Source organism: Neltuma alba, unplaced genomic scaffold (assembly GCF_004799145.2).
Source record: "Neltuma alba isolate B1F8T4 unplaced genomic scaffold, ASM479914v2 tig00010265_pilon, whole genome shotgun sequence".
Lineage (NCBI taxonomy): Eukaryota > Viridiplantae > Streptophyta > Magnoliopsida > Fabales > Fabaceae > Neltuma > Neltuma alba.
In genome coordinates, this window is record NW_021635191.1 from 162141 (window position 1) to 185995 (window position 23855).

General features: G+C 32.7%; 1 protein-coding gene across 1 annotated transcript; it reads right to left on the reverse strand.

The window, feature by feature from the left end:
• Positions 1-1203: 1203 nt before the first annotated feature.
• LOC114755378 (uncharacterized) lies at positions 1204-2744 on the reverse strand. Its single transcript, XM_028944255.1, has 3 exons — positions 2360-2744; positions 2029-2255; positions 1204-1680 (listed from the first exon to the last, which is right to left on the reverse strand). The coding sequence occupies exons 1-3, from the start codon at positions 2742-2744 to the stop codon at positions 1204-1206; spliced, it is 1089 nt and encodes a 362-aa protein (XP_028800088.1).
• Positions 2745-23855: the final 21111 nt, after the last annotated feature.

The following is a 23855-nucleotide window of genomic DNA, read 5'->3' on the forward strand; positions in this document are numbered from 1 at the left end:
TTCAACAAATTTCATCCATGTCCTTTCATCAATATATGAGTATTTCTGCCAAGGCTTTTCAAAGTTAGTGTCATCATCAACATCATGATCACTTTCACTGCCCTTTTCATTAAATATATAATTTCTTGTGAGTTTGGACTTAAAGTCCCTCCACCGCGCTGCTGCATAAGAGCCACTTGTCCTTCATAAACATTGTATCAGGTATGTCATAAGTAATCTGCAAAAGCAACACATGTAAGTAATAAAATTAGTAATAACATATACTACAATACAATAGCTAAATAAAAAGTAGATATAGGATACAATGAGAGGTACCAATATAGTATCCCAAACTTCATTTCTATCATTTTGTCTCACTTTATCCCATTCATCTATCAAAATGCTAATTTTTTGACGTGCAACAAGTGCAACAAAACTTCTAAATGTGTTCCCTTCTTTCCAATCAGTAACAAAACTTCTAGATAGGTATTCAGTACAAAACTCAACAACCTCTTCAGCAACATATCTTTCAACAATAGACTCTTCAGGTCGATGTGGATTCTTCACATACCCTTTAAGGATTTTCATATATCGCTCAAATGGGTACATCCAACGCAAATAAACTGGGCCACACAACTTTATCTCTCTCACCAAATGTATAATTAGATGTACCATGATATCAAAAAATGACGGCACAAAGTACATTTCAAGTTGGCATAAGGTAATGACAATATCATTATGCAATTCATCCAATTTCTCTGGGTCAATGACTTTACTACATATGGCATTGAAGAAGGAACATAATCTAATTATTGTATTTCTCACCTTTTTCTCTAATATGTCTCGAATTGCTATTGGTAAGAATTGTTGCATCAAAATGTGGTAATCATGGGACTTCATGCCTACTAATTTTAAATCCTTCATTGATACAAGCTTTTTGATATTTGAAGAATATCCTTGCGGCACCTTAATACTTTGTAGACATTGACAAAAGCTTTTTTTCTCTCTTTTCGACAAAGTATGATAGGCTGGGGGCATGTAAGTTCTCTTTCCATCAGTTCTTGGACCCAAGTGTGTTCGAATCCCCATTTCAAGTAAGTCTAATCTTGCTTTCTTACCATCCTTGCTCTTTCCCTTTATATTTAATAGTGTTCCAATTAGACTTTCACACACATTTTTTTCCACATGCATCACATCAATACTATGCTTTACCTCAAGATATTTCTAATAAGGGAGATCAAAAAAGATAGACTTCTTCTTCCAGAGATTCTTCTCAGTTACTCTTTTTTGGCTTTTACCCAATACTGTATCAATGTCTTTCACCCGTTCATATACTTGGTCTGCAGTAAGTGGCTCTGGAGGGTCCCTATACTCTTGAAAGCCATTAAATTCCTTTTTCTTCCTTCGATAAGGGTGTCCTCGTTCAAGAAATCTTCGATGACCAAGATAAATTGTCTTCTTTCCATGTGATAACTGCTGGTGAGATGTCCTGTCTTCACATATAGGGCATGCATTGTGCCCTTTAACACTATATCCAGATAAGTTTCCATAAGCAGGAAAATCATTTATTATGCAAAAAATCATAGCTCTTAACTTAAAAGACTCTTCATGATATGCATCAAATATATCTATACCTACCTCCCACATCATCTTCAAATCATCAATCAACGGTGCTAGATAAACATCTATATCATTTCCTGGCTGTCTTGGGCCAGAAATCATCAAAGATAACATAATATACTTGCGTTTCATACACAACCAAGGAGGTAGATTATAAATCACTAAGAGAACAGGCCATGAGCTATGTTGACTGTTAAGATTTCCATAAGGATTCATCCCATCCGTGCAAAGTCCAAGCCTAAGATTCCTAGGATCATTACTAAATTCAGAAAATAATTGATTAAACCTTTTCCATTGAGAAGAATCAGCAGGATGTCAAAGCATTCCGTCAGTTTTCCTTTCTTCAACATGCCATCTCAACTTCTTTGCCTCATTTGCATTAGCAAATAAACGTTTAAATCTTGGTATTATAGGAAGATACCACAATACCTTTGCAGGAGGCCCCTTAGTAATAACATCACCACCCTCCATCTTTTTTACTTTATAACGTGATGTCCCACAGACCGGACATGCATCCAGCTCATCATATGCCTTTCTATATAATACACAGTCATTGGGGCAAGCATGTATCTTTTTATATCCTAATCCCATTGGGCACAATATCTTCTTTGCCTCATAATTACGATCTGGAAGTATATTACCTTCTGGAAGCATATCTTTCAACAATATAAGCAACTCTGTGAAACTCTTATTACTCCACCCATTTTTTGCTTTTAAGTTGACTAGCTTTAACACTGCTGTCAACTTGTGTACTTTGTACACCCAGGATATAAAGGCTTTTCGGCATCATTGCACAAGTTACTATATTTATGTAATTGCTCAACAACATCAACACCTACATCATGAATCATATCTTCCACTCGCTCATCCATATCCATATCATCTTTCTCAATCTGGCACACTTTATGTTTTTTAGACTCACCATGCAATACCCATTGTCTATATGCTTTGTAGAACCCAAAACAAATCAAGTGATCCTTTATTTCTGTTGTAACTTGTCGCAACCCATTCATGCATTTAACACAAGGATAATAAAACAATCCATTGTTATTAGGAACATTATTCTTTGTAAATTCCAAAAATTGATCCACCCCATGCTCATATTCGTCACTTGTTCTTAGAGCGTTAATCCAACTACGATCCATGATTACCTAATTCAAATATCAACACCTTATTATTTTTTGAGGTAATAAAAAACCCAGCAGCATGACAGCTTAAAAAATGACGTCTCCCATGCATTAAACCCTCAATTTAACCTTGTTATCTCCTAATCAAACATATATTCCAACAAATCTCAATGATATTTCTCATTTACACTAACTCCAGAGCAATGTGACTTTTATAAACTCTGATCAAATTTAATTCAACTTCAAAGCTATACATTACAAATTCTAACTTCATTCAAACTCTATAAGTTCTAATTCAACTTCCAAGCAATAGGATACCAAATGAAACAACAGGGCAAGTTTTCAGAGTCAATATGATATTCTAACAAATATAATCTCAATAATACTCATCAATACTAACTCTAGAAAAAAAAGTGACAATTATCAAATATCATCAAAAAAACTTTGGTCAAAGAATGATTAAAATTTTATTAATATGAGAAATTATATATTATAAAAAAATGCATTATTTATTTGTAACCAAAGTAATTTTGTGTATGTTACATCAAGTATTATGCATATGCATCAATTCTATTTCACATTATCATCTATTTTTGTCCCTTTTCGACATATATAATAAATTAAATCAAATCAAACATATTTAGTCCTCAAGTATGATATATTAACTAAGATAAGTCATGTTAATAAAATTTAACAGCTCATAAGTTTAATAACAAGAACTAATCTAAACTTTCTGAATATTAGGATCTAAAAATTGAATAAACTATATGACAATAGAAAATATTAATTTAACCCAAAAGAATAAATAAAATAATTGCACACGGTTGAATATTTTATTCTTCCACATTCATTTAATCTCTCTCTTCTCTCGTATCTTATTTGTTTGCTCTCTAAAGCATTCATCTTCCATTATCACTTCCTTTCATTTTATGTATGTTGTTAGGTCTAAATCATCATAAAAAAACCATATTTGTACAGGATTAAGCATTTGGAAAAACACAATGACATAAATATGTAAACTTGCCTTTTTAGAAAAAACCATCAGAAGATTTCTGTGATAAAAACATAACTGAAATTTCAGAACAAGATTTCAGGAGAAAAAACAAAACCTGTTACATTTGAAAAAAAATTGCTCGCCGCATAAACAAAATATGATTTCAAGAAAACTGTTACATTTGAAAACCCAGAGTTCAGCAATAGAAATAGAGTTCAACAAACAAATATTTCAACAAGACAATTTAGAACTAGTTTTCGGGGGGAAAACCTGGTGCATTCACTTGCCGCACATATGATTTCAGCAAAAGTCTTACTTATTAAACTAATTGGTGCCAAAAGCATAAGAACTGATTTTTGATAGGTTCACAGCTAAATTGACTGGTATTGGTTCAGCAACAGATCAATCGCGCAACCTCATTCCTTTACTTTTATTGGTTTCTGTTTCTATCAAATGAATTAGTTCAATGACCACTGCTCCATTTTCCTAGTTTGATCAGAATGTAATTTTTGCATAACATAGTGACATTTAACACAAAAAAAGACATTCACATTCTTGACAGCATCCCTTCGTGCACAACAAAAATTTGGACTCCTAAATCACGGTAAGGATTGGTCATCACGTTTGCAAGTAAAACCCATTCAACCAAATAACTTCTCATCTCATTTACAGCTGCCAAACTAGCATTCTATGTACAATAAACAGGAGGCTGGTGGAAAATCCCATAGCAACAATTTAAAAAAAAAAACCGAACGAACAGAGTATACGGCAATCACACGATTCTTCAACAGATCAAACAATTTTTTAGTTTCAGCAACAATCCAAAATGATCAACAAAACTAAAATACTCACTAGAACCTAAGCTTCAAACAAATTACTGTCAACGCACGGCACCAAGATATGCAAGACCTAAGGCATCATCGACGACGGTGAGGAGGAAAGAACAGAGCAGCTTCGGTGATACCCAAATGTCGATGAAGGAAGATTCCAAGTGCCACCCAAAGATAGATAAAGAGGAAGATGAGATCCCCAAACCTGTTCGAACCCAACGTCAAGAAGAAGAACACCAGCCCCAACTGCCACCTTAAAGACAGAACGAAGAAGGTGAGACCCGGAACCAATTCAAAGATAGAACAAAAGGAAGGCAAGACGATCAGCTCGAGACCCATGGTACACTGATTAAACTTCCAACCAAACCCACTCGACCACCCATGAAGACGGATATGGAGGAATGGGGCAAGAAGAACCCATAGCTGATGACCATATACTGAAGACGGGAAGGCACGCTGATGAAAATATGGAGGGAAGGGGGGAAACGATCAGCTCGAGACCCACGGGACACTGATTAAACTTCCGGTGAGACCCACTCGACCACCCACAAAGATAGACACGAAGGAACGGGGCAAGAAGAACCCAGAGCTGATGACTGTATACGGAAGACTGGAAGGCGCGCTGATGAAAATATGGAGGGAAGCGGGGATTTTTTTTTTTTTAAGTTCCTCAATGTGTTATGGCTTCAGGCCCGAAATGGGACTGAAGCCATATGCACCATACGGCTGCTGGTAATGGGCCAGACGTAGTAGGCCTTTAAAAAACTTACATACAGCTTGTACTAAAAAAAAAAATTTGCACACAACATCTGGTTAGATATATACTAGATATTATACCTAATATAAATAGATAATTTCTTCATCTAAGTTTGAAATAAATCAAGTTTTTAATTGTATAAAATCATTAAAAAGAAAATTTCTCATTAAAAACCATTTAGTTAGTGAAAAAGAAAAAATAAAAAGAATTTAAAAAATATATTATTTCTATTTAAATAATTAAAATTTTTAATGGAATTAATTAAATAAAAATGAAACCATAGTATGTAATAATGCCTTTATACCTTATAGAAGAAGATGTCCTAATGCTATTATATGAAATGAAATATAATTTAAAATTATTTGGTATATTTATGGAGTCTGTTCAAAATTGAACAGAAGTCATATGTAAGTTTATGGCTTCAGGTCTAAGCAGGTTAGAAGCGAAAAGTGTTGAACAACATACAACTTCTGTTTCCTCTATAACTGACACCAAAAGTAGAAGCTAAATTGGTATTTTGCACTAGTGAGATAATCAATTAAGTGTCAGATAAAATGTCTCTGTTTGCTTAAAAGTTGGTACTAAATTTGAGCGATAAATTGATAGGTAATTCAAATTTTATGTGCTGATCGATCAATTGATTGATCATTATTAACACTGTTTGGTATAGAAGTCTGCAGAAAATTATCAATCACTTAATCGATAATTAGATAATCAAACAACTGACAAATAAAGAGACATAATTTTGGAAAGAATTTATCGATCATATGATCGATAAATAAGTTATCGATGAGAAGACAGATAAATGGTAAAGCTTTTTCACTTAAGTTATATTTGTCTCATTCACCATTCATCGATCACTTTATCGATTAGAGATTTATCGATAACCTGATCGAACATTACTTAATTACTCACTGGATTATTGATATATTTTTATTCAAGGTTGTTGTCTAGTTCTTTAATCGATTACTTGATCGATCAGTGCCTTATCAATCAAATGATTGGTCATCACTATCTCACTACACCTACTATTGTAAGTTATGTTTTTGATCACCTGATCGATTATTTAATTATTGATGAAATGATCGATAATCCAAACTTCTAAATATTCTGTTTTCACATAACTTGATCAATCAAGCCTTATCCTTGGATTCTTTAACCAAGTTTTTCAAACAATATTTTATCGATAACTTGATCGATCAATCTTTAATCGATCAACTACTCGAACATTATACACTATGTGATTTTGATGTGAAAAACTTTCCTTAACTTTTTATCGATCAATTTCTCTATATTTCATTTATCAATAAAATGTTCGATCAATGATGTTCAAAATCTTTTCCCTCTTACTTAGCTTTATCGATAACTTGATCGATCAAGCAGTTTTCAATCACTTATTCGATCAATGTACAAGTTCATTTCATAACAAGCTTTTCATGATGATTTCAAAGTCTCATATTTTTATCTTTAAATTTTTCTTAGCCTTCCTTTTACTCATAATTCTCTTTGAAGGGATTTAAAGGCGTAGGAGAATTTAAAAGCTTTAATCTTGAAATATCTCGTTTGAAGTCATTATATTTATTTCTCATTGTTTATCAATCACTTCTTCAATCAACTGTTAATCCATAACTTGATCAATAAATATACTTATCTGTTTCAAATTCTTTCAATTTGATTGATCAATAACTTGATCAATCAACCAGTTATCGATTATGAATTCGATCAAGGACATCTAGTTCATGTTTAATGCATCTGGTGATTGATTGATTCCCTTTCCAACTGCCACATGAATGTTTATTATTATCATCACTTGATCAGTTATCTTCATGAGTTTCATTCTGAAAGAAAAACTTATTAGTTTTAAGTATTGTTACAGAATACGAAGCTCAATAGATATTTAGTAGCCCTTAACCTACCATGTCAAAAGCATTAATGGCGAATACCATTGTAACTGTGAAAACACGCAAGCGAATTTCCAACAGCTAGAAGCTCTTCAATATAACAGTTAATTAAACTTCTCTAACTATAAAAGGCGCGAAGAGCATTGAATGAGTCATCGAATACGTGAGTTATCTTCTACTAAAATTTTTATTGTTGCATTCAGTACTCTGTTTTCTTCTTCACTGAGCTTTAGTGTTTTATACTTATTTACTTTGTGAGAGAGGTTGATATATTTACCTTACTCACTTTTAGAGAGTAACTCAAGAGTGTGGACTCTTAGAGGGATTGTAACCTTACGAGTAGTAAGGGGGAGTAATTGAGAAAATCAATTACTGTACTGAGGCGCCAAGAGCCCGTTTAATCTTAGATTATAGTAGAAATCTTAGAGGTGTTCTGAGGACTGAATGCAGGTCAAGTGGTTAAGACCGAACCAGTATAAATCTTGTGTCTTCGCTCTGCAGTGAAATCTTTCTAACTCAACGTTCTCTGTTTTTATTTATCTCACTGCTTTCAATACGTTTAAATTTTATAACTCACCCAATTCACCCCTCTCTTGGGCGAAACTGCCACTAACATCAGTAGCAAGAAAATTACAGCAATAATGTTAAACATGCAAGATACATTACAATCAATTTCATAAAACATTTCTCTACCTCTTTGCCATATAAAAACCATATCAAATCATTCCAAGTCAATATATTAAGGCATTATCTCAAGGCATACTGAAAGAGAGCCTTTCTGTCGTTCGCCTTGGGGTTCTCAATCAAAATTTAATCCAAGCTATGCAGTATAGTGCAAACTCGGGTCGTTTCACTTTTGGGAGCCTTTATTAATTACCTAAGCTAGACTAAATGCCATGCAATGCAATGAAATGGGGTTTTGGGTTTTTAAGACTTAAATGAATGGTGCCTAAACTAAATGCAATGAAAACAAACCTAAGATACTATATTTTTGGTGTTTTAAGATAATAATGATGGAATGGAAATGAATGATAGGAAATCTCTTGAAAATGGTTTTGATGGCAATCATAGTTCACTTAAATATTGGGAGTTTCACAAATCATTAGGTTTTCTTAATAAGAACCTCATTAACTCAATGAGTCCAAAGCTTACATTAATGAACTCATTAATGTAAACTTTGTTTAGCTTCCCTAATGTGTAAATTGGAATGATCATGCAAATGGCTTAATGAAACACACAATCAACTCAATACCCAAACACAACTAGGCAAGATAAGAGAGAATCATGAGAGAGACATTAAGCATACATGCAACTACATATATTTAAGCTCAAAGTTCAACATCAATCAATCCAATATACAAAAGATAATCAGTAACCACTGATTACATAATTAATCAAAGTATCTAGCTAAGAGTTTACAATTCCTAGACCTAGGAAATCATAAATGCCTAGCTAAAAACTAAAGATTAAAACTAAAACTCCCCTTTGAAGCTTAGGAACTCATGCTACTCCACCATCTTCAAGAGTTGATAAACCCTAGCCCTCCATAGCTTCAAGAAAAGCTCCAACTGAAGTGAATCCGTCGGCCATGGTAGCTGGGAGTGGAAGGAATTGAGATGGAGTGAATGAAAGATGAAGGAAATGGATGGGGAAGAAGATGGAGGTGGAGAGGCAAGAGGATGGGAGAATAGAGGTGTTGTAGGAGATGGAATAGAGTGATAGGTCGAAAATAGGGTTTCTAAGGGTTTTAGGGGTCCATCTGGGTCGGATCATATGATTAGAAGCTCCATTTTCGCGTTCTGATCCGGATCTGGCGTTGCTGATACGAAGAGTTCGCCGCGGCGAAGGATTTCCTTCGCCACGGCGAAGCATGCCCGAGAGGAGCTCCGCCTAATCTTGTGATTTCGCCGCGGCGAAGCTGTAAGTTGGCCGCGGCGAACTCTGCCCGAGAGACTACTGGTGAGATTTCAATTTGGCGCCGCGGCGAACTCTATTAGTGTTGATACTCTGATCTTGTGTTGTGTCATCCTTTGGTCTTTGATCTTGGCTCCAATTCTCAATTGTCCTACAATAAAAAGCAACAATTTGAAGCATCAATTGTCCTAGAAATCAACTGAATACAATTAATAACCAATTATGACAATTTTAACCTCAAAAAGACACTAACTCAAAGCAAGGACTCTTAATCTAAATTAAGCACAATTATCATCAAAAGGAGCCAAAATCTATGATAAATACCCTTAAAATGATATGAAATAACATAGAATAATTGGGCTAAATCACATACCATGCAAACAAATCAACTACATTATCATCAAACAATTTCAAATACCATGTGGCATATATTCAAAGAGTCATATAATGTAACCATTAGGCAAGTTAACATTAAAATTGCAAATTCCATGCTACCTCTTTTTATTCCCAAAATTTTGGCATCCTTGATTCCTTTGAATTTCTCCTTATTCTCTTGCTCAATGTCTATCAATTCACACATAAATACATGCCATATCATCAACCATAACACAAAATACCATTTGGCATCAATATAACTCTATAATCCTTTCTTTCTTTAACTTTTGGACTTTAGTTTTCATCTTTGTTTTAATCAATCTCTTAGGCTATTGCTACACAATTTTTCATCTAGAATCCAAATATCAAATCAGACTTAACAAAATCACACTCTTTCCTTTTCAACTTGAGTTGGCCGAATAATATGTTTTAGGAATCCAAAATTTTAATTTTTGATTTCAATGATTTTAAACACTTTTTCTTGCCATATTTCCACATAAAAACACCTTCTAAACTCATTGGAATCATCAAATTAAGGTAAAACAATTTCTAACCCCATGAACACGTAGTGGCTGAAATGTTACACTAATTAGAGAACTTGGAATTTCTTCCTAAAATCAATCCAAACATCAATCAAACAAACTCAGCTTAAATCATGGTTTCCATCCTTTCCTAATCATTCTTCCTCAATTCAAAAATTTGGGCAGCAAGATACCATTGGAATTTTGCTATCAAACTCTACTTGAAGCAAGCTAGAATCATAGTCAAATTAAAGCTTGAACATACTCTAATTAATCCTTGATTCTCCCTTGATAATTTTTGGCTATTCTCAGCATGAAAATGGCTCTCTAAACTCAGCTTTTCTGCAGCAAGACCTCCATCCTTCAAGTGCTCAAAAAACTAAATATTGAAGGTGTAAGAGACGGTATTTATAGACCTCAATGTGACCTCCTCTTTCTTCTAAGTGTCCCTTAAAAATCTAGAGTTTTTGGGACATGTGGACACCTTAAGATGCTATAGAAATATAGGAGTATACAAGTGTCCCTTAAGAGATAATGTTTTGGATAAAATCATATGATATTTTATATTATTTTATTTCGTAACCATGTGCACCACTTGGATCACAAAATTACTATTTATTCTTGGCCCAAAATCAAGTCCAATAGGCTGGAGAAAGAATGAAGAGGTATCACTATTCATCTCCAAACAAATTTTCACCTGATTTCATCGTATCAGCTAAAATTCCTATCTAATTTTCAATAATATTTTTGGACCTCCAAAAATTTATTTCTCCTCATCAAAAATCATATTTTAATATATAAAAGCCTCCCCAAAAACTTTGGAATTTATCTCAACCTTTAACTATTTATTTTGAATTTTCTCTGAAATTGTGTTTTACCGATAAGATTTCGGCGATAAATATTCTAAAATTAATTCCTATACTTTCATGGCCTAGAATAAATTTTATAAATTCAAATAAATCTTTAAATAATTTTTATATTTTTTTCTAAAATTATTGAGGCCTCTACATATTTGAAATAATTGTTTCGGGCTAATTTTTTATTGTTTTTCTCGAAAAACCTTTATTTACATAAAATTGTGTAATAAATTATTTTTACACTATTTCCACTTCTAGGGCCTCAATTTTTTTGGAGTTTTTCTCAAAATTTTTCACTTTGTCCTTCCTAGATCGATAATTTCAAAAATATCAGTCCAAAAAAAAGTCAAATCTCAACTCAAAAGTTGTTTCACCTCTAAGTCTACTTGAAGACTTAACCCTCTGTCTAATTTATTATTCACATTCCCAGGGTTAAAATTGATGGGATGTGACATGACTGACCATGAGGCTATATATTTTTTTGCTAAGTGTGTTGTATATATATGGCTTTATAACATATATGCATATGCTTCATAGTCCATCGTACATGCTTTTAGTGTCTTTTCTTTTCATTCATGACATCTTAAATTAAAGAAATACTTTAATTTCTTGGAACCTCATGTATCATTGGGGCTAATAATACTCATGAAGAAATTGTTATGCGAAAGGATCTTAAATAGTATCAATATCTTAATCAGTGTAGGAGCTCTTATTGCCAAAAAAATTGCAAGTTCATAAATACGAAAATAAAAAAAAAATCATTAAGATCAAATAATTAAAAAGTCAATATAATAATGATAACAAAAGTAATTATTACCTACTCCAATTTACTGGTACATCTTGCCTCAATAATTCCATACATGCTCGAATTTACTAGTAGATCTAAAGTCAATAAGTTCATACATGAAATAAATAATATAGTACTCCTCCAGTCCTTAATATAGGACCTAATTTTTAAATTGATTTTGGTCCTAAATATAAGACCCATTTATCATATTTATCAGTTTTTCCTAAATTACTCTTATTGATACTCTCTCAAGCCTAATTACGTAAAAGAGGGAGAGAGGATATTAAGGAAGATGATTATTGTGTTTTAAAAAAAATATATCATGTTTCTTATAATCAACTAACTTACTTAACTTCCTTAATCTAATCAAATTAGTTAAATAGGTCTTATATTAAGGATCGGAGGAGTATTAGTATTTTGTATTCCCTAGTTGCATATGGCACTATAAATGAAATGAAAAGAATAATCATGAATAAGAGCAAACATGAAGTGATTGTTGATGAAAGAACTTGAATTCAAACTGCTCATATTTTGTTAGATCTAAGTTATCACTCTATGTTTACCATTGTGCTTCCCGCCTCATATAATGGATGATGCAATGTGGGTTAGAACATTATTGGAAGTACTCACATATACAGACATCTGGTGTCATGAGTTCTATTATTTCTATCATTCAAACTTTGTTACTTTTGAACAGATGGTTAGCATATTAGAACTTTACATTTTGTTGCATTTTTTTGTAGATGATTATATGTTATGGCCTGAACTTTTGAGTAGAATGTTATGTGAATGCTGGTTATGTATAAGTAATTTTGCTGCCTCCTGTACAAAGTAGAAATGAAACATAAGTTTAGTATATAAAATGGCTTTGTTCCTTTTCTAGTTTAATGAAATGAGATGGTTAGTAATTAGAGAAACATTAGAGCAGGAGAATGACTTAAGGAACCTCTTAGGCCCCCTGTGGATCCAATTCAAGTAATCATAAATCGATTAGAAGAGCAACAGTGGACTATGAAGAAGAATCAAGTTAACTAGGCTTGATAGGAATAAGAGTAGGATACTGCGATAGTAGCAGCAGTAATAGTAGTAGAGGATGGTCGGTGGGCCATCTCAACTCGTCTAACCTCAAGGTCTACCAGTTGATCAAGCGAGGCCAGTAGCGAAACAAGATATACAGTACTGGATTAGTCGATTCCAGAAACATAATCCACCTACCTTTGAGGGGACGTTTGATGTACAAGTAGCCGAGGATTGGATAACCTGACTAGAAAAGATATTTAAAGTCATGGATTATCTGTCAAAGACTAAGGCGTAAATGACTATCTACAAGTTAGAGAGGGAAGCTAATCATTGGTGGAAAAATACCGAGTTAGTACTGGAAGCAGGCAACATCCCAATCACATTAGAGGTATTTAAGGAGTAGTGCTTTTAGAAATACTTTCTGTGGTCTGTGACATCTTCCTTTTAGATCATATAACCTTTAAATAGAACTAATTGGAACTACTTCTCAAGGCCTTAAGTTAGAAAATTTCAAATTTGAAAATCCTTTAAATTCATTTTAATATTCATGTAACCCTAAACTTTTTCTAAAATTTGAAAAATCATAATTAATTCTAGATAAATCAAAATGAGGTGGTTCTAAGTTCCACTTGAAGCTCTTATAATATTATTCAGAGAAAAAATGCTCTCTATTATGAGACCCTTGTCAATCATTTCTAGAATTCATGTAAAGAAACACTATTCATTTGGTAAATTTTCAATTTTTCAAAATTTATGCTTAATTTTGGATAAGTATAAATTTTTGTACAAAATGCCAATTTTGATGAATTAGCCCTTGTTTTATAGATAAAAATATGAGCTATATGTTTGCCGTGTTATAGTACAAAACTCATTCATTTAGCCAGAATCACATTAACATGGAAATAGACTATTTTTAGGGTTATTTTATACTGTTTCCATATCTTTTCTTAATCATTCTCTTCTTTAACACCACATAATTATTCCGTTCACATAACTCATGTCCAAGCACAATATTTTCAATCGTTTACAGCCATCAAAGTCACAAATACAAGTATCCAAACTTCACTCATAATTATTACAAACTTGCATAACAAAATCTACATAAATTCATAAACAAGACAAGCATAGGAGCCTTCATCCCAATATGACCTCTTTGCCTTTCTCCTCTAACTCCTAGATCTACATAAATTCATAAACAAGACAGGCATAGGAGCCTTCATCCCAATATGACCTCTTTGCCTTTCTCCTCTAACTCCTAGATTGTTGATTATTTAGACATAAGAAGGAGTGAGATTTCAAAGAAATTCTAATAGTAAGAACCACAATAATCATACTAAACATGCAATGCAAGAATGCCATATGTTACTAACAAAATATCATGCATTCTAATATGCTCTTATGCCATGGAAAGGAAGCAATTAAACATACCATCAATCCACTCAACATTACATAAAGCCAAGGCACATTATGCATAGAGTTAACACATCATTATCTATCTAGCTCTACAATATCATGGCATAGAAAAATGAAGCAACACAGAGCAAAGAAAAGCAAAGCAAGTTAGCATTCAAATTGCAAGTTCATTGCTACCTCTTTAATATCCAAAGCTTTTGGCCTTCTTTACTTCTTCTTGCTCCTCTTTGTTTCTTTGATCAATGCCTATGCCACATTACCATCAATGCCATATAAAATATCATTAGTTACCAAAACAACTCCATAACCCCCTTTTCTTTGACCTTTGACTCAATATTTCACTTTTGTTTTGACAAGTCACCAGGACCATTCCTACATAATTTTTTATGTAGAATCCAAATATCAATATAGTATTATCAAAATTAAACTCCTCCCTAGTCTATTGATCTTAGCAGGGAGGTATGTGATTTAAGGTTCAAAGTTATATTTTTTTATTCCAATGCTTCCAAACACTTTTTCTTAGTGTTTTCCTACAAAAAATCACATTCTAAACTCATTGGAATCATCAAATTAATCTGAAACAATCTCTAACCCTTTGAACTAGCCTTGGCCGAATGCTACAACAAATTAAGGAATTTGGAAATTCTTCCAAAATCAATCACAACAACAACCATACAAGCTAGTCTAGGCATTTAATCATGGTTTTTATCCTTTCCTAATCATTCCTTATTAATTTCAAAATTTGGATAGCATGATGTATGATAGAACCCAATTTTTACATGGTTTTCTTAAGTGTTTTCTGATATTTTGCAACACTTTTGCCCTCATTTTTGTATGCATATCCTTTTGTTTATATCGATTCATGCATTGCATTCTGCTAGTTTAAGAGTAAAAAGGGTCAATTATCTCGTCCAAACTGAAATTGCCTTGATCTTTAATCAGTTTAATCTTTACAAAACTCTTTACTTGTGTTTTTGGGCATTTAAAGGAGGATTAAAGACCTAAGTAAGAGCCAAAATGCAAAACTAGAGTGTCTCTATTATTTGAGTCACAACCTGGATGCTTTTATAGTAAAGTTGTGCATTTTGGAGCTAGGTTAAGACTAAATGTGCCTTTATGTTCCCAGGTCGCAACATGGCTTTATGAGGTCACGACATGGCTTGTTTAGGTCTCGACATGTGTCACACCTTACTTATATAATACCTTAGAGTCTATTAAGAACCATTTCTGACCACATTGGGTGGTCTTATGCTCAAAAACATAATTTGGACGTTACTTTATGAAATTACTATTCACTGTGCAATTTTCAGATTACAAGTTTAATTTTGAAAAATCATAACTAATTCTAAAAAAATTGTATGGAGATGTTCTAAAATTCCACAAAAAGCTCTTTCAATGCTCTTTAAGGAAAAATAAATAAATTAGACTTGTCTTTGGCCAATTCATATAATTTAATCAATAAAAATGACTGTTCATTTAGTAAAATCTAGAACTTCCAGATTCTGTGCCTCAAATTTGAAAATTTGTATCTCCTTGTGTACACATCCAACTGAGGTGATCCACCTATCATTTTAAATCTTGGGATGTGTGCTATAAGCCTACCAAATTTCATGGCTTAATTCATTTATTTGGTATGTCAAACTGGAGCTCGAATTTAACTACTCCAGAACCTATGTTTTATCCCTTAGCCACTCTTTACTTTAATTCTTATTATTTCATTAGCATACATAATATGGGTTTACTCTTTCTCATTTATTCTCATACATTTCCATTCATGCCATAAACATTATACTCAACTACATTGCATTGATAGCATTCATAAATATAATGTACAGAATAGGAGAATTATACATTGAACATTAATCTCATTCATTAATATCAATAATTCTCCACTTTTTTTTCCTTGCTTCTCATGCCATTATTTCCCATCATTGATTGACCTAAATGGTTGGTTAGGGAGGGGTGAGATTTAAGAGAATCTCAGTAGCAAACATTACCACATACATATATATGATGGATGCTAATGTATGGTTTGTAGTTTTTCATAAACTTAAGTTAACTAGTGACATGCCATCATACTTTATGCTTGGTATAAAAATTTATAGCCATGGAAACATATTAAAAATAGCATTTTCAACAACAATCAACATGTCACAATATCATTCAAACAAAGGGTAAGTTTACTACCTTGTACTTCAAGCTTTCCTCTTGCTTTTCCTTTGATTCCCTTGACTTCCCAACCATAATAGCTTTCGTTCAACATCAATAAACATTTTCTTAGATGTTCTAAGGTCCTAAACATAATCACATTGATCATACAATCCATTAGGACCAAGAGATTACATAAAGTTCAAGACTAACTTTCTTAAATTTAACCTTTTCTCTAAATTTTGGATTGATATTTTAATTCTGTAAAAATTATCCTCTTAGGCTAATACTACACAATTTTGCCCAAGACATCCAAATATGATTTTAGATTAATGAAAATCCAACTCTTTCCCTAGAAATCAGTTTGGCCGAAAAGGGGTGTTCATAACTCCAAAACCAATTTTGCTTCTAATGCTTCCAATGCTTGTTCTTTAGTCTACCTTACACCATTTTCCATTTTAAACATAGTAGAAACATCAAAAATATGAAAAAATCATCCTAGGGCATGGATCCTAAAGTGGTCAACAGCACCATTATGAACCAAACATGAAATCTTTCAAACAATAACTCAAAACCACTTAAAACAACCTTGAATCAAAGTGCTTTAACTATGTTTAAATTCAAAACTTCCTTCCCCTAACCTTAACACATTTTGACCAGCCATGAACAAGAGGAAGAACCAAATTTTCAACCATCAAACTCAAGAAAAACAAGCAAGGAACAACATAGAACCACTTACTAACCTTATATCTAAGCTTGGATGACCAAGGTAGTTGCTTCCTCTTGATTATACTTTCAAGAAACAATTTTACAAGAGTTTTTCCTCTTAAACTTATGTTGGCCAAAAATTAAAGGGGGAGAGGCTCTATTTATAGCCAAAACTTTGGCTTGAATGGACCATAATGCCCTTGGTAGGGCAAACCTGGAAGTTTAATTGGACTTTTACATCATCATTATATTGCATCATCCTTACATCATTCTTCTAGAAGATGCTAGGTGTCAATAATTTGGTGGAGGAGAAGGGAGATTAAATTCTAGCCATTGGATCAAAACTTAGTCCTTAAGTTTCCTCTTAATTTACTTGGCCCATATTTCTTCGGCTTTCTTGATGGCTTTCTGGAGTTCAGAATATTCTTATGTCTACTCTATAAATTCCTTTTACCTTTAGAAAAAACCTATGAATTTTCTCAAACCATAACTCATCCTTTAAGCCTTGCATAAAAATCATTTACTAAAATGCCCTTTTATTGGCATAATCGGCTTAATATTTTATTAAAGCTATTTCATTGGCCTTTTGGCTATGGGACTAATTTTATAAATTAGTAAAACCTTTCAACCATTTAACCTTATTTTGTGTACATTTTTTAGATCTCTTGCTATTTTAAATAATTATCTCAAACAGTATACTTTTTACCAATCATAACCTTACAAATTCTATTTAAGCTGCCTTAAGGGTATTTTCTTCATTTCTCTTAACAAAAGAGTCTTAGAATATTATTTTCTATTTTTGGAAATTTTCTTGGAATTTTCTGTATACTTTTCATTTTTACCCCAAACGGCAGTAACTTTCTGAATTTATGGTTTTACCCTTGCTTGGGTTCAACCTCATAAAACCATCTCTTTGAGGCTTCTAACTTACTCTTTGGCCTGTATCTAGTTGCTTTTCTCTTCCTGAGCTCTTGAGATTTTACTGAAACCTCTAGCTTTGATTATACTTCAACCCCTGAAAATTTTTACTTTGCAGTTTAGTCCCTAAAACTACTTTGATTTCCTTTCTCATCTTTAGGACTTCTGCTCAAAAGGAGCTTTGTAGCCTACCTTCTTTAGGCTACTTCTAGGGCTCTTAGGCCTAAAAATTGAGATATGGCAACATAAATTTTGGAGTTCATGACCTGAACGCGTCTAGTAAAGCTGTGCGTTTTGGAGTAAGTTATTCTGCAACCAGACTTGAGGGAAGTAGCAGCCACGAACTAAGGAGCCTCCATACTATAGATTTGTAAGGATAGAAGCCTCAAACATTTTCTCTCAAGACTCCATTGATCTCTTACCTCAAAATTCCATTTTTCTTCATTTCTCCATTATTTTCTGTGATTCTGAACTAATTAAATCACTTCCACCATCTTTTTAGCATTACTCATAGCTGAACACACATGGAGCAATTGTGACAAGTTTTAAAATATGAAAGGCTAAATCATTAGCCTCTTGGTGATAGAGGACAAAGCTTGAGCTTAAGGACATAATAGGGGAGTTTTCTTAGTCTAAATCTAAGCTTAAATTTGTGTTGAACATTTCTAGATTTAGAAATTTCTACACTTATGTGAGACCTGATTACAGATTTGTAAATCTTGTGTTTAGACTATTGTAATTGGATTGGATGTTGCTTAATGTTGAATTATTTATATAAATATATCAGTTTTGAATCTGTGTGGTCAGTTGATTATCAGTGATCATTGGTAATTAATTTGTTTACTTGGTATTCTGTGGTTGTTGATTGACAATCTTTGAGGGCATTTACATCATCCATTCAATTACACTCTAAGTGGTTTTTAACAATATTTTAAGAGGTGTTAATTAACTTTGATCAAGGTAAGTTTTCATTAATTAAAACATTGAACCCAAGTGATTGCTTGGGGTTTTTATCAGACTTAGAGGTTTCTAAAACTCTCATATCAATTTAAGAGCCATGGTAGCTAAGTCTTCATTATCAAGAGTCTATCTCCTTATACTTTCCCTTAAATCCAAAGTGTCATATTCCAAAATTTGAACCCCGAAGGAAGCTGAACTGGTGATACTAGACTCCCAGGGGCAAAACTGGAAATTTACCGGACAAATTCCCCAAAAATGGAAAAAGACCAAATTAGAGGTTTTTGAGGTATATATAATGTTTTGGGAGTAAAAATGGCCTAAAATAAATTATGGTGGAATTTCCCCAAAAATAATTAGTTTGGGGCGAAATAGTGAAAAATGAAGAGAATATAATTATTTTTATTATATAATAGCCTTAATAATTCAAGGAAAAATATGGATAAATTCCTTGGAAATATATGTGTATTTCTTAAATTATTCTCAAGCCTTGGAAATGAAGGGAATAATCTATAGGAAATTTATGTCTGAAATTCTATCAGTAAGAGCCTAATTTCAGAGAAAAATGTGAAATAAATAGTTAGATGTTGTAAAAAAATCCCCAAACATTCCAAATCATACTTTTAGAATAAATGAGGATTTTTCACAAAAAGAAATAGATTTTTAGAAGGCATGAGCTATTTTTCTTAACATAGGGCTAAAAAGGAGTAAATTGGAAGGAAGATTGTAGTTGAATGTGAACCAAACCAACTCCATTACTTTGCAACTAAATCTGAACATTTAGTTAGCCTAATTTAGTTAGGAAAAACATGCTCCCCAAGTCCCAAGGTCACATGTCAATTTGGTGGCACATTTTTGACCATAAGATCAACTTTTCTTGGAGAGCAAGTAAAGAGTGGCCCATATTTTCTGCCACTTTGACCAAAATTTTGAGAGCATTTTGGTCAGAAAAATAACTGACCAAGGGCAAGTTTGGCCAGCTTATGGAAGTCTATAAATACCCCCATCCTTTCATATTTCGGCCAAGTAGAGAAAGTATTAGGGAAGTTTCAACCTAGGATTACTCAAGGTATGTGTAAGCTTGATTTTTATGTAATTGCAAGGAAAAAATCATGACTAATCCTAATAGGAAAATATGTTGAAAATTTAGTCAAGCATGAGGAACATTATGGAATGATAGAAACTTTGATTATGAGCTTGGATTGGTATGTTTGGATGTTGTTTAGATTGATTTATGGAAGAAAATTAAGCTAAGGTTTATGATACCCAATTTGGCCAAGTCTTGTTCTTAGGTCAGGGTTTGTCTCAATGTGTTTTGATGATTTCAATGAGTTTAAAATGTGTTTTTGTGTAAGGAAACACCAAGGAAAAAGTGTTTAAAATCATTGGAATTAAAATGAAAACTTGAAACCCTAAACCCTATAATTCGCCCATATTGAGTTATTGGACAAGGGATTAGATATGTTGAGAAAATGGGTTTGGAAGCATTAGGATCAAAAATAAAATTTTGAACCCTAAACTATATACTATTCAGCCAATTCATGTTCATAGGGAAGGAATGTGATTTAGTAAAATCTAATTGAATATTTGGATTCTACATTAAAAATCATATAAGAATGACTGTAGAGATTGATCAGAACAAAGGGGAAATAGTTAGGTCAAAAATCCAAGAAAAAGGGGTTTAATGTTCAAGTATTATATAATGTGTTTGAATGGTTGGTAAATGATTGGCATTACTATTGGTTTGCTAGGTACTTTGCCCAATCATCAAGGAGACACCCTAAATCGAAAAGGGAACAAGTCACTAAGTACACAAGAGGTAGCATTGAATTATGATTAAAGTGCTTTCTTGCATTTATTTATGTGTATGTGTGTATATGCTATGAATGTCATGATGTGACTAAGCTATGCTGTTGAGTTATGATTACAATGCTTATGCTATGCTGCTGAATTATGATTGTAATGTTTATGTTATGCATGCCTTGGCACTATGTTATGTGAATACGTATGAATTGGCTTACTTTCGATGGCATTTCACTAAGTATGAATGATAAAATTATATGCACAAAAGCATATCACATTATGTTTGCATGATTGCATGATAATTATGATTCTTTGCTACTTGGATTTCGTTAAAATCTCATTCTCCCTCTGTTTAAACTAACCTTAGGAGGAGGATCAAGCAAAGGCAAGGGCAAGCAAGTGGTGAATGAAGGCATGTAAATGCTTAATGATGTGACTAATGGCCATTATGCTATATTATGTAATATTATGAACGTTTATATGTTGTTAGATAATAGCTCCTTTAAGGAGATAAACAAGTATGAATATGTCTAAGCATGCTAGAGTGTATGTGCGAGTATGTTATAAGTCCCAAAAGGTAAAGGATGGGTAAAAGGTAAGAAAAAGGTAAAGTTGGACTTAATTAGGGGATAAAATATCCCTAAAAATGGTCAAATTTGAGACACATAAAATAATAAGCATTTCTTTGAGTCTGGACTTGAAACTTGACAGACTTATAGATCATATTTTTAGCTTTAAATCTAGTGATAGAACATTAAAATTGGAGTTTTGTGCAGGGAGTTGTGCCCTTCCAAAGTTGGGTTAAAATACTGAAAAATAGAAAAGCAACCATATGAACAGTACACTTTGTCAAATTTTCTGGCTTCGTTTTAGATGGATATAAATCAAATGAGTATTTTTTGTGTTAGAAGACATGACAAGCTTTAAATAGAAATTGAAACTACCTCATTTCAATTTTTCTACAATTAGTTATGAATTTTCAAAATTGACCCTAAATTTTATGAATAGTGTACGGATGGTAAGAATTGAGAAGTGTTGTTTTTACAAATTCTCTTCCCTAAGCTTTGAGAAGTGCTCTATAACGGTTCTTATGATAGGACTAAACCATCACATGGTTGATTTAAACAGCATACTTGGTCTATAATTGCATAATGTAGTCATATAAGATCATCACAAAAAATTTAATTATAGTCATCCCCAAAATGCATGAAATGATTCAAGGTCATAAAGTGACATTGCAATTAAAGTTCCCTTACACATTGACCACATCCTTGCTCTTTCCTTTTGAAGTTGAAGGCCCTAGGATTTTGTTAAACATAGGAGGGGTAAAATTCATGGGAATCTTAGTAGCATAGCACCGCATTCATAATGTTAACCAAGCAAAGCATTTATGCGAAATGAACTTGCTAATGCATACTTTCACTTAATGCATATACCATGAAAAGGACATAACATACTTTTCATTCATAACACTCTTTTCATTCATAACACTCAACATAGCATAAGCCAAGACATTACATGCATGGAGTTATACATCACATAATATCATCATCTCATCCACATCATGGCATAGCAACATAGCATAACATAAAGCAATAAACACAACGCAAGTCAACATTAGATGGTAATTGCTAGTTATCTCTTTCAAGCTTTATCCTTTCCTTTAAGCTCTTCCTCTCTTGAGCAAATCTTTTTCTCTTCGGATGCTAGGCCTATTGATAACGCAATAGGACATTACCATTTATTATCCATCCAAAATATTAATCAAATAACCCTTAAACCCCTTTTCTTTGACTTCTGGGTTATTCCTTACAACTTTGATTCTTTAGATCTCTTGGGCTATTTCTACATAATTTTTCATGTAGATTTCAAATATCCACTTATATTTATAAAAATCCAATCCCTCCCTATAGATCTCATTTTGGCCGAATAGGGTGTCTTGGAAAACCAAATTTTGTTTTCAAATTTAATGTTTCCAAACTTCCTTTCTTGTTGTTTCCTTACACCATTTCATCATTTAAACACATTGGAAGTATCAAATTAAATCAAATTCAACTCTAACCCCATTCTCTCTCCTTGGCTGAATTGAATTATCATGAATAGGGGTTGGATTTTCTTTCCAAAACTTACTCAAAACTAATCAAAACCTATTCTTTTCAAATGTTTAGTCTATGCTTTAAACCTTTGATTAAACCCCTTCCATATTTTTTTGAAAATTTGGCAGTATCTTCCCATGGAAAATGGCCATCCAAAACCTCATAAAATCATATATAAACAGCCCACAATAATTAACAAAGAGTTTAGGAGCTTACCTTGGTGATTCCTTGAATTTAGGTGGACTTTCTCTCACTAGAAATAGCTCTTTCACTCTCTAAATGCAAGAGCAGCATAGTCTCCCCTATGGTTCCTTATTTGGCTGAAATGTGAGGAGTCTTGGTGTCTATTTATAAGCCAAGTATTAACTAAATGCTATCAAAGTTCAAAAGAATTACAATGCTAAAGTGTCAAGCTAAGCTTCCTTCTTGATTTTCCTCTTTCCTTAGTTTAATTCCAAATGAAATGAATTTTAGAAGTCAAAATCCTTTCCACCCCTAGCTTGACAAGTGGCAGAATGAGAGCCAAGCAAAAATGAGTGTACTCTTTACCCTTTTCAACACCAATTTGATACTGAATTAGCTCTGTCTTTTTCTATATCAGTGATATGAGCTTCTTAATTAATTTTTATCATATTCTTAACACCTTATCAATTTTCTCTTCCAAAAGAGCCCTCCTTTACTCTTATAATTAATTTATATCATTAAAAGAAAAGAAAACCAATTTCTTTACTGTATTATTTTTTTGCTCGGGAGTTATTTTTTTGAATCTCTAGGCTCTTTAAAACTTTCTTGATATTTTCATAATCTCTTATAAATCCCATAGGAGTTTCTTGAATTTTCTTGGGATTTATCTAGCCTCATAAGTATTTATTTGGAATTTTTCCAAATAAAAGCCCAATTAGCATAATTGGACTTTAAGTTCCTTTAAAGATTAACCAAGGGTATTTTGGAAATAAAATCACTTATACAATATCTTATAATTCTCAAGACACTTTATCCTTATTTTTTCTTAATTTTCTAAGGATCAAAACTATTTTTCATAATTAATTTTTGACCAATTTTTCCAATTAGTCAATATTCGATAAATACTGAAAATTCAATAATTATTGCCTTCCATCATAATTTCATCC

Bases quoted from the DNA above. Each gene is read 5' to 3' on its own strand.
- LOC114755378 (XM_028944255.1), bottom strand. From the start codon at position 2,744: ATGGATCGTAGTTGGATTAACGCTCTAAGAACAAGTGACGAATATGAG. The intron at 2,256-2,359 runs GTACAAAGTACA...TATTGTTGAAAG, and splicing joins AAAGCCTTTATATCCTGGGT to ATATGCTTCCAGAAGGTAAT. The intron at 1,681-2,028 runs GTATTGTGGTAT...GGCCCAAGACAG, and splicing joins CTAAGGGGCCTCCTGCAAAG to CCAGGAAATGATATAGATGT.